We start from the raw sequence: 19,644 nt of genomic DNA on the forward strand, positions 1-19,644 counted from the left end.
GCGTCCGTTAGTATTTTAAAAGTTAAGTAGGTATGATAAGCTGATATTTTATATTCCCCGTGTGCCGGTGACTCACCGTTGCATGTGCGCGTGGTTGAATATCAATAACATATGCGTTGGTGTGCGTTCAGGAAAAAAATAAATTGAGATGGGCAAGCTGTATGTGTTCCACTTTTTCTATTTTCACTTTCGCATTTGTGTTGAAATGCCTTCTCATTGACAATTCACCTCAGGAAATGCTTACTTTAAGATTACAGCGTAATTTTATCGCCAGGATGCAAGCTTCTTAAGCGTTTGTGCATTACTATGTAGTTTTGATACAGACTCTCTCCTCCTATTTCAATCTTTCGCACCCCTTTTCCATGTTCCAACTTCACTGTACCCAACAGGAGTTCTTCCTGGTTAACCTCCTTATCTTTCCTCTCTTTCTCCCTCTCTCTGTATCTTTAAAAAACGCAAAAGCTCGCATTTACTTCACTGCCACTGTGGCTTGCGTCACCGAACAAGGAATTGTTTTATCACATGCTTGAGAGCGCAAAATAGAACACATGCAAGAACTGCGCACTTACCGCGCTGACGTCACTCACCTGCGGTATGCTACAGATCAGGCTCGCGTACCAGGCGACAGTGAGCATTATCCTGCCGCGCCGATGGCCGCTGTGCACTTTGAGCGGGTGCAGGACAGCGTAATAGCGGTCCACGCTGATGCACACGAGAACCATTGACGAGAGGTACGGGCCGAAAGCACGGAGCATCTGCATCAGTTTGCACATGGCATTGCCCGCCGCCCACTGGACCGTGAGCCTCCAGGCAACCTCCAACGGAATCATCACAAACGTCACGATCAGATCGGCTATGGCCAAGTGCAGAATCATAAGTTTGATGCGCGACTTGCGGTGCCGTTTGTTAAGCAAGCTGACGAACACCGGCACGTTGCCGGCCCCGGCTATGACGAACAGGATGCAGTAGATGATCACCTGCACTAGTGACTGCGTGGTGAACGTCAATTCTTCACCAACGGCTAGCGACGCTGCAGAAGCATTCTCACCCAAGATAGAATCGCTGTTTTGGAAACTGGTGTTGGATGACATCACCTCTTGTTCACTCGAAAGAGTGAGCTCGATTCCAGGCTCCATATTCAAGTCACTTCACAGGTAAACAATACGTCTATTTGTTCCAGCATTAATTAATTTCTCCCCTAATTGACACCGTCATTGCCGAGTGGCATGATGCAGCCATAAATGTTGTCCAATTCCGGAAGCAACTGTTGATCTAAATGCAGCCCATATTCAAGAGACACTTCGCAAACACCACGTCGTAAGCGCAAGTTCGCATTGTCGGTATTATCTTCAAGCCACAGTTCAACAATAGTTTTTACCCGCCTTCCTACAGCTGTCAGAGCAGTAAAAACAGCAATGTGCGAAATTAATTACGTCGCTTTCTATTCCACCACGTGTTGGTTAAGGCGCATTCAGAAGAATGAAACGTTCCTGTATGAGGCGCCTCTTAGAAACCACCTCTATAATACGCCTTCAAAGCGATGCACTCACAATTCATGTTTCCAGCTGGAGTAAACAATTTAACGTCCGTGACGCGCGTACAAAAAAAGGAAAAAAAAAGAAACTTGGAATACACGGCACAATGCGGCCACTCGGGAAATAACACGACACACGCCTGCGCACTATAGATAACGACAGGTCCTGCTCGACGAATGGTGACGCTACGTAGAAGAGCGCGCGTGCCTCGGCGCGGGCCTCGGGTCCCGCAGCTAGTGGTCACCGCTGTGGGCTCTCTCTTGCAACTGGGCGGTAGGGTCCCGGCAGAGAACGCGCGGGCTTTTGCGAGCGTCATCGATCGCTACGCGCGCGCGCGGGCGACGACCAATTGCGGCATTGCGCGCGCCTTTCAAACTCCTTGAGGGGACGCGCACCACAAGTAGAACGACCGGTGTCGCATAAACATTCTCTTATTCTTGATGTCACTCGCTGCAGCTGTGGATTTGTTCTTGTAGGTTCTATTAAAATAGAAGTCCAATATGATACTCTTTCAAGTGAAGCCTGTGTTGACTGACCTGTGTAGATGGTGATTGTGGAGTTCTGAAAAACAGTTTGCACGAAGTCACGAAAGGCTGGGTCACAGCGAGCTGGTGTGCACGTAGCTGGTCCTGGCTTGCTAGGCTTTCACCTCCCTCTTTCCCACCCCCTGCTATACTATACTATACGTGGTTATGCTTGCTTTCTTTTCATTCTTTGTCTCTGTTTATTTCTATTTCTTTTTTTCGCTATCAATCTATGTCTTTCTCGCTCTTTCTATCGTTCTTTCTCTTATTTCCCTTTCTTTCCTTCTCACTCTCTCTCGTTCTTTGATTCTCTCTCTTTCTTTCCTTCTTTCTCTCTATTTCTCATTCTTTCAATGCTATTCTTCACTCTCTCCCCTGCTCATTTCCCTCACCCTCGCATCTCTCCTCCTCACCTTCACGTCTCTCTCCCACCTCCTTGCTGTACTATACTATACAAGGCCAAGCTCTGCTAGCGTGCCTATAGGGGGACGGAAACTCCGTATACTTCCCATGGGACGCGCTCTCGCATGCTGATACGCTGCGGCAGCGCCACTTCCACCACTAGCGGCCGCCAGGTATCCAGCTAGAAATAATTCACAAACAAGACGTTTCTTTCATGACGTCACTGGTGAGGTCAGAAAATAGGGGGAAAGCGCGCGAAACCGAGAGGAGGAGGGTTGCCGCGGAAGCTCTCCTTTCCCACTTCGCATGCAAGCGGAATGTGTTCGTGCTCTCTTGCAGGCCCGCTGGCCGCTCAGGCGACGCGGCCATTCGTTAAATTTAGTTAACCATTTTTTTAAATTTTGTTCGTGTGTTGTGAAGTGGACGAACTAAAGCTGACTGATTTCACAATAAGACAAAACTCGATCAACACAAGTACAAATTTTTTTTAATCACACGTTTCGTACTAAAAACCAGAGACATACACGTAGTGCGAAAGTGTCAATCTCCAAAAGCAGCTTTAATTAACTAGTGAAATATGCCCATAATGAGCAAACATTGAACCCAGAATATCCGAACCAATGCGAAGATTATGATGAACCAATGCGAAGTAAAAGATGAGCAAACTGCGTAGCCGAACCAACACGCATTCAAGCCTTTCATTCAACGTATTTTACCGGCAGCAGGTAGGCTGTCGGCACTGCGCTTATGTCAGTCCAGTCAAGCTTGCAGAGAACTGGGTTTACTCATGTACTCATGCAAAATGAATACCTGCTCAAATAATGAACCCGAATAATTGTGCTAACCCGTTGTCACTAGGAAACCCGAAAAACCTTCGCGGAACTGGAAATGCCTGGGTTAATGCACCACAGAGTCGCGCAAAACATCTGATGCCCCGATTTAGCCATCTTCGTCTAATGCATGATTGACCTGCTCGACGTGGCTGACTAAGGCTTCCGTTCGCTGCACGCCACATCAAATGTCTTATCTTTTCCGCATTCATACTTATGACAGAGCATTATACTTATAACAGAGCGTTATCCAATTTATGCTACCGCTAAGCGAGTAACAAGGGTTAGCGGAGGCAGGCGCTACGAACACAAGTTAACTACTTCCCGCGAATCGCCCACTGTAATATTCACAAAATAAGGAATAAAAAACACCAATAAATAAAAGAAGAGTTATTTACAGTTCAGTCAAACTTATTTATTTGTGTGAAAGACAATAAATGCGAACCTCCAAATGAACCTCACTTCTTTCAACCAGATCTTAGTATGACCGGCCACCGCTATAAGAGTGCGCATGTTACTTGAAACCGAAACTGGCGCTCAGTTTCCGGGGCCTGGCGTGCCTGGATAGCTGATTGGTTAGGACGTTTGCCTTCAAATCGTGGGTACGCGAGTTCGAATCTCGCATCATCAAGAAATTTTTCTCGCCAAGAATTTCTCTCTTTCTTTGCTTTTGTGCACTTGTTCTCTCGCCCATCAGAGTTATTGCATCCCACGCCGGACAAATCGGCGCCTCGTGTTCTGTGAGCGAAGCGGAAGGGGAAGACGACGAAGACGTAGAAAAAAGCACGTGCAGGTTCATGATGACGATAGTTTTCTATCTACGACACACTGCAAACCTTGAGCATAACAGCTCTGCAGTAAAAACCCTCCTCACCCAAAGCTGGCACGACACCAAAGAAATAATAAATAAAACAAAATAAATTATCTTTCCCGGACTAGAGCTTGAACCCGGGTCCGCTGGCCCGAAAGCGAGTGCCTTGAACACTATAGGCCACGTGCTCATGCTTGCCCAATGTGAACTGAACTGAGGCATAATAATGCGTTTTACTGACGACGCAAAAAAAAAAAAAAAACAATTGGGAAGCAGTACACTTGTTACGAACGCTTCATTGAAATATTTCGTGTTGGCGGACCAAGAGCGGTCTGCTGGACAAGGCGTCAGCATTGTCCAGCAGAGAATGCTGACGGCAGCGCCACCAAGAACCACAGTTAACGGCCCCTTACCGGATGCAGTCACCATGTGTCACGATAGCTCTCGCCCTTATCATCACCTTCACCATCTGCAGCCAAGCCAATCACCATCTGCAGCCAATCGCCGAGAACTGTACACGCATGTTGAATTGAAGATGGCTCGAAGCACTTGGCAATTGCTGTTGATGTTGTCGTTGTTGTGTTTTTGACTCGTTCACATCTGTTGTGGACAGCATGAGTATATGAACGCCATTGAGATGACATCCACGAATTACTATCTTCTCGAAACTCTGCATGCGGCATACTGCGTGCAACATGCGCGTAGCATCGGCGCTCAACCCGGTTCGTCCGGGGGCCAGTCTGTGAGTGAGAACCCTAACAATATGCCCGTAGCTTGGTTGAGGAAAAAGTAGCAAAAACTGGCTATATAACGCTAATCCACCCCCGAAATTGCTCATTTATACCAGGAACCAAATGCGATGTCTCATGGCTATCGCAAAATCAGAGTGCCTTAAAAGATTCACGAAGCATGCTTCGAGGTTGTGTGCGCGTTTTACATTTCGCTTTCTTCATTTCAATTTATTCCCAGTTATAGCTTAAGTTGTGTATACCTCAAGAAAAGAAATTTAGGCTAGTTGTTGAAGATTCATGTAAGCTGCTAAAAAGAAGCTATTTATAGTTTTTTCATTTCACTCTTTCGCTATATTTACATACGCACCTATAGAGAAGGCATATGCAGTTGAAGTTCAAAGAGGATGAGTTAAAGTTCTCATAAATAATTACGTACGTGAACGCTTCCGCTAGTTATCAGTTTCTGCAAGTGGCGCAGCATTTAGCCAGTTGTTCTAGCACAACTACAAGTGCGACTTTATAAATAACTACGCGGCATTATTGGAACGCTATGACACATATGTGCGCTGCAAGTTAAGCACGGGTGGATGAAATACTAGTTAATCACGTTTTCGAAAGTGTTAAGGCCGTTGTCAGCCATATTACCCGGAAGAACACCACGTTATATCAAATTTATATTTTGTACAAACTGGTGCCGCGTTAACTGTACTGCGTGGCGTTACTGCCTAGGTCGGTAACGTTCACGTTACCGACCTAGGTGGAGGCTCTATAGTTAATTACGAGATCTTCCGGGGTCTTTTTTATTGCGTTATTCGATGTACAGCAATAGGTTTTGCCGGTTCCCTTGCTTAAGCTGGCCAAACATCGTGTCGATAATTGCTCATAGAAATTTATACATGACGAGGAAGGCCGAGATACTAATCAGGTTATTGCTTAAAATTTGAGTCAAGTTATAACTAATACGTGTAAACGAACATCAAGGTACGCGCTGTAGTCATGGTCCTTGCAATACATCACGTGCGTTAGCAGTCAGTATTGTTAAAAGTGCGTTTTGCGTATATTTCAAACTGTATTCCGCTGCCTCGGGCGAACTGTTAACTCAAGTGGAATGAAATCTGGCGAAAATGATGCGGAAAACATGATTAGCGTTCACGTTAAGTAACGTGCGCCTGTAAGAATTAATGTCTCTGTAAAGCGTTTATAAACGAGTCGTCGAAGCCGCTACACGTGTCAACGTATTGAAACGCGCCAGTCATGTACTCATTAACCTCTTGGAGTGTGCGATTCAATTACGGACTCTGAAATTCGCACTGCAGCTGCTCGAAAAAAGAAGAAGGTCTTTATTGAAGTACCGCTGTGATTACGCGAAGTCGTAGAAGCCTGCCGTCTTTTTGTGTTGGCTTGTTCGCGATATATTTCCCGCATTTTCATTGGTTTGGCTTAGCAGTTAACGCCGTAAACTAGGTAAAAAAGACAAACGCAGTTATTTGATGGCCTCGCTCCAAGAAACGCCTCGCGTAACCAGTCTTATCAGTTTTGGCTGTGAAAACATACATTTATGCAAAATTGTTACATGCACTACCTCGTGAGAAACCTGTTAGCTAAAAATGGCCTTCGATGAAATGAGGGACGTCAGCGCATATGCGGCAAACTTAGTAAGATGCACCAAGTGGGAGTTTTGTTGAAGTGGTACGATAGACTTGCTCCGCCGCGGAGGGATTATATAACACGATAGCCTGAGATGAACATTGCACATCGCAAGCGACAATTGCTCTGAACCAAAGAAGTTTGAAAATGTAAAAGCAAAAAAATTGGGGAGGGGCGAAGCATTTAGGGAAGTGTTTCAGCTCCACTAACGTGAAACCAGGTCAAGATCGTGTGCCTATGTATACACGGTCGCCGGGGAACGTTTGTGCAGTACGAGCAGTCGGTTTTTCAAACAAGAAACTCGCTAGCAGACGCTGCCTGCGTCGGCGTTGGCTCTCGCGGGCGAGGGTGCGTTTTCGTTCCTTGCGAGCTGGTAGTTCAGCGTTCATCGCAGAAAGAGCGTTTCCGTAGTCAACTGTCTAGGTGGCGTTGAGTCAACGCGCACCGTTCGCTCTCTCTCGCCACACGGCGAGCGCTGAGGCGGTGGCGCCCTCTCTTACGTTCAAGCAAATGGACAGGGCACGACGATGCACATCGCGATAGCAGACGGCGATGCACGCCGACACGCCGAGACCCTAAGGTGCTTCGTCCCTAAAATATAAAAGCAACCCCTTCACACAGGCTAAAAATCCCGTGGTATGTGCGATCGTGGACAAGGGAAACGCTAGCAGGAGAGTTCTTGGACGATAGCAAAACCAGCGTGAACCACTGGGCACGCCCACTTACTGCGAGGGTAAATGTCCCACTGCGATTTGTTCGAAGGCTGTTTCCTATATACTAGTGTTGGCACACCTCCGCCGGAACGCCGCAAACACTGCAGCCAAAGCCGCTGCTTGTGCACCGTGGATTTGCCGAAAAACAGCCCACACGTTCTAGTCGAGAGCTGGCTTAACTTGTTATCTGCTTTCTTTGACACCTTCATTGCCTAATTACAAAAAAAGAAATCGAATGTTTCTTTTACTGAACCAAAGCGCTAATGATACCATTCAGTGAGACCGGCATGAGAAGCGTAGCATTCCAGCAGTTAAAGCGCCTCCACCGATATGCCTTTTCAATCGCTAATTAGGCTTCGGTCGTCCAATTTGAAATGCGTCTTTCTGCACTACTATAAATGGCCTTTGCAATGTTATCCTTCGAAATGAAAGTTCATTTGATGTAAGGCAGGAACTCCCATCCCTGGACGAACGTAGATATGCAGGAAAAGGTAAAGGAAGCGCGATGTTATACACCGTTCTCGGCAGTATCCTCACTTCAGCGTCATATTATGCAGCTGCCATGATAAAGGTATATAATGGCAAAAAACACCAGACACGGGGCAGGGTCATCTAGGTCATAAAGTGCCACATACTTCCACATCTTTGAATTCAACTAACGTTACACATTACACATACACAAACACACGCGCGCGCGCCCTTGGGCAATGTTTATGTTTTAGAGCAGCTGTTATGATTGACAAAGACGAAACGTTCGGATAGCGTCGATGATGGTGCCAGAAATTACCACGGGCGCGGTCGTCTTGTAAAAAAGAGATATTACTTTGCGTAAGGCAAAGCTATGTTTATGGGGCAGTCTGCGAGCGCCTCAAAAGCTGTTACAAATGCTAGCTGAGTCGGTACGTGGATAAATGTGAGAAACTGGCGATAAACCTACGTGAAGAGTCCTGCGCGAAAGAATTCCATATCTACGTACAAGGTCAAACAAATCACGCATGCCTTGAAGGTAATTCGCGGCATCCGTTATGGTAGTGTTCTGGTATCATTATTTCCCAGCAACGAGCTTCAAGACAAGTCAATAATTGCATTCAATCTGCCTAGGAGCACACTCACACACGCAAAAAGAACAAAAGAAAAACTACTCGTTATTTCAATCATGTTTTAATTTTCTCGTATTTCACCAGGGAGCATAGACCTTTCCATATTTTGCTTCTTGCTATTAGCAAAAGCTGAACTGTCCATCATACAGAGTGTAGCCTTTATACACTGACTTTCTTGACCTGGGTATTTTTCACGTTACGTTTAAGATGTTCATGTTACGTTTTTTAGCGAACCACTGATCCACTAAAAATGAAGAAGGCAACAATTAGCCCAAGAAGTGGCTATCATCACGGGTATGTGCCACAGAAATTGGGGAAATTGCACCACTCACCGATCGTTAACTAAGAGATAGAGAGAAAAAGCTATACAAAGAAAGAAAGAAAGAAAGAAAGAAAGAAAGAAAGAAAGAAAGAAAGAAAGAAAGAAAGAAAGAAAGAAAGAAAGAAAGAAAGAAAGAAAGAAAGAAAGAGAAATTGAGAGAAATTATGGGAATAAAGACATAAAGAGATAGAAAGATACAGAAAGATATACAAAGAGAGAGAAGGAGAAAAAAAGAGAAACACAGAAAGAGAGAGAAGGAAGCAGATAGAGAAAGAGAAAGAAAAAAATGTCGCAGCTTCACCACAACGGCGAAGCAATGAATGCGATGGCAACAAATTGGAATGTAACACGAAGAACGGCAAGCAGCTCGAAACTTCTAGCGCGCTGCTCAAGCACAAAGGACGCATGAAAAGAACACGCACAAGACGAGCGCGAACTAAGAACTGTCAGAGCTCGACACTTAAAGCGCGCTGCTCAAACACCAAGAAGGACGCACGAAATGAACGTACAGGTATACAAAGGTCGAGCGCGAACTGTCACAGTTGTTACTTCTTTGTGTTTCAGCAACGCGCTCCTATCGAAAACGTGGCCGCTGCAGCGAGCGAAGTGAAATTTCTGCGCTCTTGAACTTCAACTTTGCGGTGAAAGCACAAGACGTGCAAACCGCCCCCATCACGAGATAAGCGCGCCCGTAGGTGTGACCACGCCCTGTAGGGCAAGGTATAGAGTTGGTAGAGGTAGCAGGCGTGCGCGCATCACAACGAGTGGGGCGACGACTTTTAAACCGCGCCCTTCGCGCTCTTTGCGCCATCTCGTTGGTAGCTAAGTGAACACAACGAAGTGCTTCCGAGCTCCACGTACAGCCAGCGGTAAATGGTGTATATAAATAGCTCGCCGTTGCTATGCTGAAATGCGTATTCTTCGTGACCGAGTCGTCTACTTCGCGTTGCGGAGCGAAGGGCCGCACGTTCGAATCCTTGTTTCGGAACAAAAATTTTTCTGAATTATTTTACTTTGTGGCCTTTATATGTACATATATATATATATATATATATATATATATATATATATATATATATATATATATATATATATATATATATATATATATATATATATATATATATATATATATATATACACGCGTCATGACTAACCTAGCTAAATCTTATTAACCTAGAAGCAACCAGAGATTAGACTTCAGAATCGACAGTATCGCTCACCTTACTGTTGTGAAGAGCCATATTTACCTTACTGAATAAGATGTCTAAACCGTAATTGCCTTTTATCTATGCAGATTTTACGAACAGAACGAACCTTCCCTTGGGTAACGCCTGATGGCAACTACTCGGTCGCAGGTTTAGTCCCTGCCGGCGGCAAGTCATCTTTTCGTCCACTTTACTTTCTTCACATTTATATTCTAAATACTACAGATAACACCCCCTGTACTTTCCTTGGCGTTATTGTCTGTTAGTTCTCATTAATATTGTTTCAAGCCTTGTGAGACTTAGTGCCAGCTTCGCCAATTTTTTTTTAACATTCACTCTTTTTATTCTCCTCAAATCCGGTTGCGGTTACGAATATAATAACACAGTGCAAAATTTATCTTATATTAGCGAAGCCAATTTCGTCTATAATAGCATTAGACCCCAAGCTTTGTGTCGGCTAATACGCCACTTCAAAGGTTCCTTTGAGCCTTGTTGAGCAATGTGAACAATGAAGACTGGCAATTAATCGCAGAAACTGGGGCAAGCATAAAGTTAAAGAAATAGTGGTCGTTACACAGCGTTTCATGGAGAGGATCAAAGCCTCTTTTAATGCTCTCATCATAAAGAGAGACGACCTTAATGTAAACATTGCTGTTGACCTTACTGTTGTGAAGAGCCGTATTTACCTTACTGAATAAGAAGATGTCTAAACCGCAATAGCCTTTTATCTATGCAGATTTTACGAACAGAACGAACCTTCCCTTGGGTAACGCCTTATGGCAACTACTATACGCTACTTCTCTTCTGTAACATATTTGCACTCAAATTGCATGATGAGAACAGTAGGGGTGTGCGAATATTCGAAAGTTTCGAATATTCGTCGAATATTACATTCGAAATATTCGTATTCGATTCGAAAATCGTGTATTCGAAATATTCGTATTCGATTCGAAAATCGTGTATTCGAAAAGTTTCGAACATTCGATAACTTCGAATATTCGAAAAATTCGAATATGCGATTCGATTATCATGCATAAAATAACTCGTCTTCCACATTTCTGCTGCGTTCGTATCGCTAAAAACGTTGCCGAGAGGAGCGATAAACATCGTAAGTACACGGAGGCACGATATCTGCCTGCGACGAGCGCCCCAATACGTATGATATATTGCTGATGCATCTCCGACGTGCAGCACTGTTGGCGATCATGTAACCGTACATTTTCAATATAATGCGGCCGTAACGTGCCGCACTGCCACTCGTTCACTATGCGGGACCACTTCTGAAGAAAGACAGTGTCCCACGTGACTGGTGGCGGACTGGTGGCGGACTGTAGGACTGTAGTACCCCAGTCTGGCAAAGCTTTGCCCTATGTAACTCCCTATACCAGCCACTTCTGTTCCAAGCAAGTGTGCCTTTTCGGTGGCGGGGGGGGGGGGGGTGTCTCTGTTACAAGGGAGCGCCTGCTGCTTGATCACGTGGAGCAACTCATATTTTTTCATGATAACATGTAGTCATTACTTTCATTGTGCCGTGATATTTGCTTGTGTTGTGATGTGCATTGTGCTAGCCTGGACATTGTGTTCTGGAAATAGCAGTGTATGTTGTGTTGCCAGTCAGGCTGTTAATGTTTTTTTTTTTTTCAAATAGCTACATGTTAAATAAGATATCGTTACTGTGGAGGCATTTTTCCTTTGATATTCGATATTCGATTCGATATTCGAAGGTGGATATTCGTATTCGATTCGTATTCGAAAAATTTGATATTCGCACACCCCTAGAGAACAGTGTGGCTTTGTATAGCTGCCTTTTGTAAGAAACTTCGAGGTACTAATTCAGCGGAATGTTTGTCGTCTCGCCCCTGTATATATAAGCACTGCTTTCAATTAAATTGGGTTTCAAGTGCGAGAGGCGCCACTTCGCGTGCATATACTTATATCCCCAGTGTCAAAGCATCGTGTTCTGAGAGTACAGCTCAAAGCTCACAACAATACTGTGCATGTCACTCTTCGAAAGCAATTCATAAAACAGTGATGGAAGCAACATTTTGAGTTTTAAAGCGGAATCTGGAACCGAAAAACTGCCGCTTTGGAGCGGCTTTTGGGGCTCTCGCATTAGATAGCCAAATATTCCGAACGACTCCTGGAGTTCGAAGCATCATTTAAGCATCTCATAAATATTAATATTTATTGCTAACCGTAATCCACATACAGTAATCACTACAAATTGCAAAAAATAAATAAAGCAGATGGTTGGTCATTGAACACTAAATAAGATAAGCGATGTATGTAAAATATCAGTATTTGTGGCACAAATTATATAAAACCAATACAGCTCAGCACCAAATTATAAATGTAACCAGAGTCACATATAAGCGTCACAAAAGCAGCAGTTTATGATCGGTACGAGATCAAGTACATCTGTTATTTTTCCTATTTCACCGAAATATCCTGCGTTTAAAATTGCAGAAAAAAAAACGGCTTAAAGTGTCAGTTCTTGTGGCATCAATGATATCGACTTAGTCTCACGCACATTTCACCAAAACAATATGCTTTTCAGGCACAATTACACAGCTAAACCAGATATATACATCGAAAATGCCAGAGAGAGAGAGAGAGAAAGACTTGACAGCGGCAGTACTTGTGCCATTGTCAATATGCTAGTATGCAGCTAATATAGTAGGATGATATCATATAACTTGTTTTCGGTTTAGTTTAGGATCGCTGGAGGATCACAGGGTTATTGTTCAGTGTTTTCTGTTTCCCAGCGTCGTTTCGGAGCAGGTTTGGAGCAGTTACTAGGAAAAATGAGTTTGGAGCAGCATGTAGCCGAATTTTTCTTTTGGAGCAGTTTGGAGTAATTGGAGCAGCACGTCCATCACTGATCAATCCAATGTGAATTTTATGACATGATCAGTGTTACACCATGTTATCATATCAAGTCAATGTTATGCCGTGATGTGGAAGCAAACAGCGCGAAAAAAATAGGACACTACAACCATTCGCAGAACAACAGGCTGACTAGTTGGCACATAACTTGCAAGCCGACAACACAGAAAATTGGGACGAGACAGTGTCAGTGCCCTGTTTGTGTCAATATTTATTTGGATTTTGGCGCTCTAACAAGACCGCGGTCAGTGGCACGCAGACGAGCGCCGAGGTTTCGAGAGGTCTTCTTTTAACTACATACAAGAAAAACGCACGGTTCATCGGAGCACATTAATATGCGTTACTTGTTTACCTCGACTTGTAGCAGCAAGGCCGAGCTGATTGGATGTCAATTTACAGCACATAATGATGTCACGGTGTCCCGTCAGCATGTCCCACGCTGCGTAGCCAGGCAGCTGCATATATTTGCCAGCCAGCGGAAAGTTCAGGCGGCGTGTCTGATCCGCAATGTATATCCGAGCCGCTTCGCTGACGTTTGCAAAAAATGCTCGGCGCCGTGCGTTCTCAGCTAGATAGCATTAGAGTGCGTGCAGAGTATCGCATTTCCGCACCACCCTCAAGCTCCTTTACCGGAGCAGTGGGAGAATCCGCTAAGCAGCTGGCTCCTTGACAACCAGCTTATACAGAGTAACAGGGTGAGACTGTATGCGCGGTCGTGACCTATGAATAAGTACAAGCTCCGCCCCCAGAACTGCGGTGCGCCTGCCATTCATCTAAGCAAGAGAGTTGAGCTATAGGTGGTTTCCGTTCTAACCATTTATACGTTTTAACTGCTGATGTAAGTACTACGCATATTAGTAATTCAAAGTTCGTCGTACCTACTTCAAATATTGCGTTTCTCCGAGCAGTGATGTCGAAATCTTTGCTAAAATTTGCCAGGAAGTTCACGTTTTTCGACCGAAAACCAGCGACACGAGCATGTTTCTGTATGGGAAAACTACCTGCCTGAAATTTACAATACGTGCTTGTCGTGACGGGAATGTGCAGATGGAAATGTGTGAAAATGTTCTCTGGGTGGAACTGTAACAGCTGTGGGGGGAGTTAACATGTGTTCCTAAGTTGTAACTGACTGTAGTGGCGAGAGACCGCAGTGTCCTGAACCGTGGACGCCACGCACACGAGGACGACCATTTTCTTCTGAGAGTTTTAGGGGCGAAGCTCCTTAAGGCGGCACCCGTTCGTCCCTCGTAGTCGTAGTCGTAGTCCGTAACCAGTCTTACGCTTTGACCTCCAAGGTGGTGCCGGTGGGAGATTTTTCCTGTGCGTTGTTGAACAATAAAAAATTCGCAGCGGTAGCTAAAAGCCGACTTCTGTCTCTCATTCCCATTAGCAGCCATTCTTTACCTCCAAGGTAGTGCCTGGTGAGATTTCTCCTGTGCGTGATTAAACAATAAAAATTTTGTTCAAAACGCCGTTTATTGATGAAATAAACCAACGAAAGACGCCAGATGTTTTGTAAAAGCAAAACGGAAGAACGCCAGATGTTTCTAAAGCAAAAGGAAAAGACGCCAGCTGCTTAACGAAAGACGCCAGATGTTTTCTAAAGCAATGGTTTTCTAAACAATGAAAATTCGCAGCGTACATGTAAAATTAAAGTGAGCTGCAAGTCGTCATAACTCATCGAACCTTTAGTATAAACGCGCCCTATCTCACGTCGGTGATGATGTACTGGGCAGAATTCACGGAAGATTCACGGTTTACCGATGAACCTCCGCAGCTTCGCCCACTCATCATCACGCACTCCGTGGATATGCTGTGATTTTTCCTGTGCGTTGTTGAATAAAAAATTCGCAGCGTGCGCGTTAACTAAAAGCCGAATTCTTCTGTCTCTCATTCCCCATTAGCAGCCATTGGCATGTTCCAGTAGGAAACGTTAGTAGAAGTAGAAGTGTAAGTGTTAGCTAAAAGTCGACTACTTCTGTCTCTCATTCCCATTAGCAGCCATTGTTTACCTCCAAGGTAGTGCCTGGTGTGATTTCTCCTGTGCGTGATTAAACAATAAAAATTTTGTTCAAAACGCCGTTGATTGATGAAATAAACCAACGAAAGACGCCAGATGTTTTCTAAAAGCAAAACGAAAGAACGCCAGATGTTTCTAAAGCAAAACGAAAAGACGCCAGCTGCTTAACGAAAGACGCCAGATATTTTCTAAAGCAATGGTTTTCTAAACAATGAAAATTCACAGCGTACATGTAAAATTAAAGTGAGCTGCATGTCGTCATAACTCATCAAACCTTTAGTATAAACGCGCCCGATCTCACGTCGGTGATGATGTACTGGGCAGAATTCACGGAAGATTCACGGTTTACCGATGAACCTCCGCAGCTTCGCCCACTCATCATCATTCACTCCGTGGATATGCTGTGATTTTTTTCTTCCTGGTCTTTCCAATATTACTCATAAATATGTCGAAAACAAGCCCCTCATGAGGCGACACATCATAATGACATTCTGCCATGTTTCATCTGCGAAATTAATGCGTCCTTGCATATCAACGATACCGCTAGATTGAGAAGTTTACATAATAAAAAAACTCAGTGTCACTAAGGCTCTTGTAGAAATTTAATACTACTTTCCCAATATGCTTCTGTACTTCGCGTATAGTTTGCCCAGTCAACGAAGAGCAACTTCTCCCCTCTAAATCGCGCTCGTCGCTACAGCGGCCCGTGAATGTGCACTGGCGATGGAAGGGGTACGGTAACAGACGCTGCGCGACGGGCGCCGCCATAGCGGCTTTTGTTTTTCTTCATTTCTAGCCACTTCCTGCGCCAGGCGCTTTGATTAGCATGAGCTGCACGCTCGCTTGTTTACGTTAGCAGTGAGCCCAGCAGCGCATAAACTATTCATTCGCAATATTGCCAAGTGTGCAGTAACTTGATCTCACGTAAAATACATGAATCAAGACTCGCATTCGTGCATGCGTGTGTGTGGGTGGGGGGAGGGAAGTATGGACGTGTACAGAGGCTATGTGGGCTCATCTAATGCGTCACCTAGTCAAACGCGTAGTTCCGTATTAAAAGATGGTAATCGAGCATGGGATATACAGTGAAATGCAATTCGAAATATCAGAAGTCGCTTTCTTTTATCGTCAAACAAATAAATCTCACGACATGTAACGTTGAAAATTAGGAACGTCATACGTTTTCTTATTCATGACCAGTTCAGTGAAATAGGTTATTGCGGCATGTACAGATAGTTCACCTCTGTTTATCATATCACATAGCACATTTTATTCAGATTACATTCCTCTTCGTGACAATACTCTTATTACACTACATCTTCAAATACGATAAAAAAAAAGAAACGTGTGTTCGAATGCCAATGCAATGCTCACTTTCTTTCATAGCCGCTCTTTTTCACCCTCAGCCCTTTCCCACTTAAGGAGCTCCCTAAACCACTCTTTGCCCAATTCACTTGTTTTGACGCCTGGTGTGATTATTCGCTTCTGCCACGCACTTCCACACCAAAAAAATAGTAGCAAGTATGATGGTGAGTTAGCCAGCGCATCTGTTTCAAGCATCGAACTGAGTCAGCGGTGCCGGCAAATGTAGCTTTGGGGAAAATTGGTGCAGGAGGAGGAAGATGAAGGAAAGGCAGGAAGGTTGACCAGACGCGCGTCCGGTTTGCTATTCTACGCTGGGGAAAGAGGATAAAGGGATGCAAAGATAAGGAGATAGAAAGGAGTGACGATACAAAAAATTCGCGTGAGCTGAAATAATGTTTCTGTGTTCCATGCATGTCGGTATCTTCACAACGCGATATTACTGGACGCAGGATCTCAGGCGTGTCACGTTCAACTGTAGATATTGACACATGTTCAACCTCATTACTAATTCATACTTAGGGCTGTGCAGCGACCACAAAAAAGACGAAGGGCGAAAGAAGTGTAATCGACATGTAGGATTAATTTGTTGACTGCACTTTTTTCGTCTCTCGCCTTTTTTGTGAGCGCTACACAGCCCTAAGTATGAACCCACACAAACTAGCTCAGTTTTCTATTCTAATTCATTACTAATGACAGTACTAGTCTATTCTAACTCATTGATAATGACAGTGCTAGTTGAGTCATGCTGCCTACTGAAGGCTTGCAAGTACTGGACACAGAAGATGCAGTACTTGTTGTACGGACTGAGCGTACGGTGATTTCAGCTTGCCGGCGAACACATGAAGTGTGTCTAACAGTGGCTGAAGCACTATGATCATTGGTTTGTCTTCTTCAGACAGCGTGTCAGTCGGAGGTTCAGAGTTCAATGTTGCCGATGTGCAGCGTGAATCCATATGCGGCGGCGACTTCGGCAACGAAGCTGCCTCACTTGTGTCCATGCTTTCCTTGGTGTTCTGGTTTGCACCGGCCGTCGAAAATTTGTGTAGCTGTGGCTTCGGCAATGTGGGCCAAGCGGAAATCACAGCAAGCATGCTTTCAAATGCATCGTGCTTCATAGCGGCGGTCCAGGATCTGAGTGGCAAGGAACGTGGTAAATTGGTCTGCTTCACATGGTAACAGATCTATAGTTTCATATGCACTTATAACTCGTGCCCCGGCGCCACCAGTTTAAGTATGGCTCGGGTCTCAAATGAGGGCTCTTGTATCTCAGCGCTCAAAACGCGGTCAAATTACAAAATTTCGTTCCCGGAACTAACGAATGTTTCGCATTTCAGCCGCTTCCGGTGGAATGTTACTTAGCCGAAAACGAGCTCACCGATGACGACACAAAGTAAGCCCCAGTTTTTCCACGACAGCGTCTCACCCATTCACTTAATAAGACTTACAGTAACGTACCTGTTGTGCGTCATATTAAGCGAAGATACGGCAGGTCTATAGCTTAAAGCTTAATGGGCGTCATTACCGCCTGCACGGACTCTGCCGCGGCATATGTGGCGTGCCATTTAAGAAAATTACCGCAAGCTTTCTCCGCGGCTTACCACTACAAGTGCCTTTGCAAAAAACATTAAACTCGCAAAAAGGCGATATCATTATGAGGCACGCTGTATAGTGAGGAACTACAAATCAATTTTCAGTATCTGGGATCTTTAACGTACACCTAATTCTAACTACACGGGTGTTCTTGCATTTGGCCCGCATCGAAGTGCGGCCGCCTTGGCGGGGAATCGAGCCCACTTTCTCGATCATAGCAGTAGTGCGCCTTACCGCTAAGCATACCACGGCGGTTTGCGAGAGGCGTGCACTGGACGCTATGTGCAATCGTGAGCGCGCTTAGCGTGAACACGGGAGCGCGTGCCGCACGGTGCTATCGGCGACGCCTACCTATTCCAACGCGAGGCTTCGCAAATACGCAGAGCGCTAGCGGCGAGACTATTTCTCATCGCGCGCACCGTGTCATCTTAGCACACCTTCGTCGAAGACGCTCAACGATGACGTGATGAGCATGTCAGTAAAATAACCACGCAGAAAAATAACTGTGCATGTGCGGAGCTTCTTGTTGGTATAGGCAGGCGTCGCTGATATCACTGCGCGGCACGCGCTCCCGTGTTCACGCTAAGCGTGCTCACGACTGTGGGCACTTTACCGGCCATGAAGTCAAGAAACTCGTACTGCCAGAAAAGCAGATAGAGCGCAAGGAACCGTCTTGCAATATTCTGACATTTCTGCCAGACACTTGAGGCTAAGTGATCGATCATCAAGTGTGGTATATGGATAGAGACGATGTAGTGGGCCAGCTCGGCCAGGCTAACCCCGCCTGTAGCAATATCCTGACGATCAACGCCACCCCCTATACACTACGAACGACTTCATTCATGTAACAAGAAAAGTTTTTTTTTCTTAGGTGCCTTTCACTATTAATATTTCAAGAGTGTGACTTCAGACAAAAGGCATGCGGCTGCCCATGAGCGTGTCAACCTGCGTTTATTTAACACGAAAACAACTGGAAAAGTGTCCCGATATAATATTAACGCAGAAAAGCACGACCAGTGTATTATACAAGCGCGTTGGACGTCAGAATGCAGTCGCTTAAGCTTACAAAACTAAGAAAACACTTTACATTTCGGCTGAACGAGAGCGAAACATGTATTATATAGTGGTAATGAGATTAGAGCCTCGAGGTTCCTTCTGATGCCAAGCGCGCGTTCGAAGATAACATGAACGCGAACATTCGCTGTTACTCCGTGTTTATTGCGCGAACTTCACTGCGTTGCGATGCATACTTCAACTTAAGCCTTTTTTATAACATACGCCACTTCAAGCTCACACATTCCTGGAAGTAAGTGTCGTTTGTTTTTTCACGTGAAAATGCACACATATAGGTGGCTCAACAGGCAATATTTAGAAGCAATGTGAAAATAACAGCGTGCTTTTAATCCAGCCTTACTTCCTCTGTTGGCAGTTTGCAATCTGTATCCACTGCGCCTAGAAATCATTAATTGTACATTTAAATTCACCAGAGGCAGCCTCTACGCAGTTTGTTAAGCGGGGTAACCATCTATTCCTAATTAAAGTTCCATAAATTATGATCGTCTTGTCATCGAGGAAGTAATGAACGATAGGCTTTTGTTCTTGTTGTTAACGTAGGCGTGTGCATTGTCAACACAAGAATTTACAATTGTGACTATTTGAAGAACTGGAAAAAGATTACGCATTTATGCTGGTTGGTTCATGATTACGAGTGAAAAACAGCGCTAAAAAGATGGGCAAGAAAGGACAAGCGCCGTGGTGCCGTGTCCTTTTTTGTCCCGTCTTTTTAGCGCTGTTTTTCACTGGAAAAAGGACTTTCACGTACATGTTTTCAGTATCTTGTGCTTCCAACTTCACCTTGCTGCCAGGAGGCTAGCTTTAATGTGAATGTCGGTACTGTCTCCGTCTCCTCGAATAGCCTTCAGAAGTGACACTATGCCCATATTCAGCACTGCTCCCGCAC

General features: G+C 44.8%; 1 protein-coding gene across 1 annotated transcript in view; it reads right to left on the reverse strand.

Moving 5' to 3' along the window:
* Positions 1–1,797, reverse strand: part of LOC119388131 (adipokinetic hormone/corazonin-related peptide receptor variant I) — a 126,889-nt gene extending 125,092 nt beyond the window's left edge. The window contains exon 1 of the mRNA XM_049414278.1: positions 588–1,797. Coding sequence (XP_049270235.1) covers positions 588–1,136 — 549 coding nt within the window. The 5' untranslated portion in view covers positions 1,137–1,797. The remainder of the gene's footprint in view (positions 1–587) is intronic.
* Between the last annotated feature and the right edge of the window lie 17,847 nt (positions 1,798–19,644).

This window comes from Rhipicephalus sanguineus, chromosome 3 (assembly GCF_013339695.2).
Source record: "Rhipicephalus sanguineus isolate Rsan-2018 chromosome 3, BIME_Rsan_1.4, whole genome shotgun sequence".
NCBI classification, from domain to species: Eukaryota; Metazoa; Arthropoda; class Arachnida; order Ixodida; family Ixodidae; genus Rhipicephalus; species Rhipicephalus sanguineus.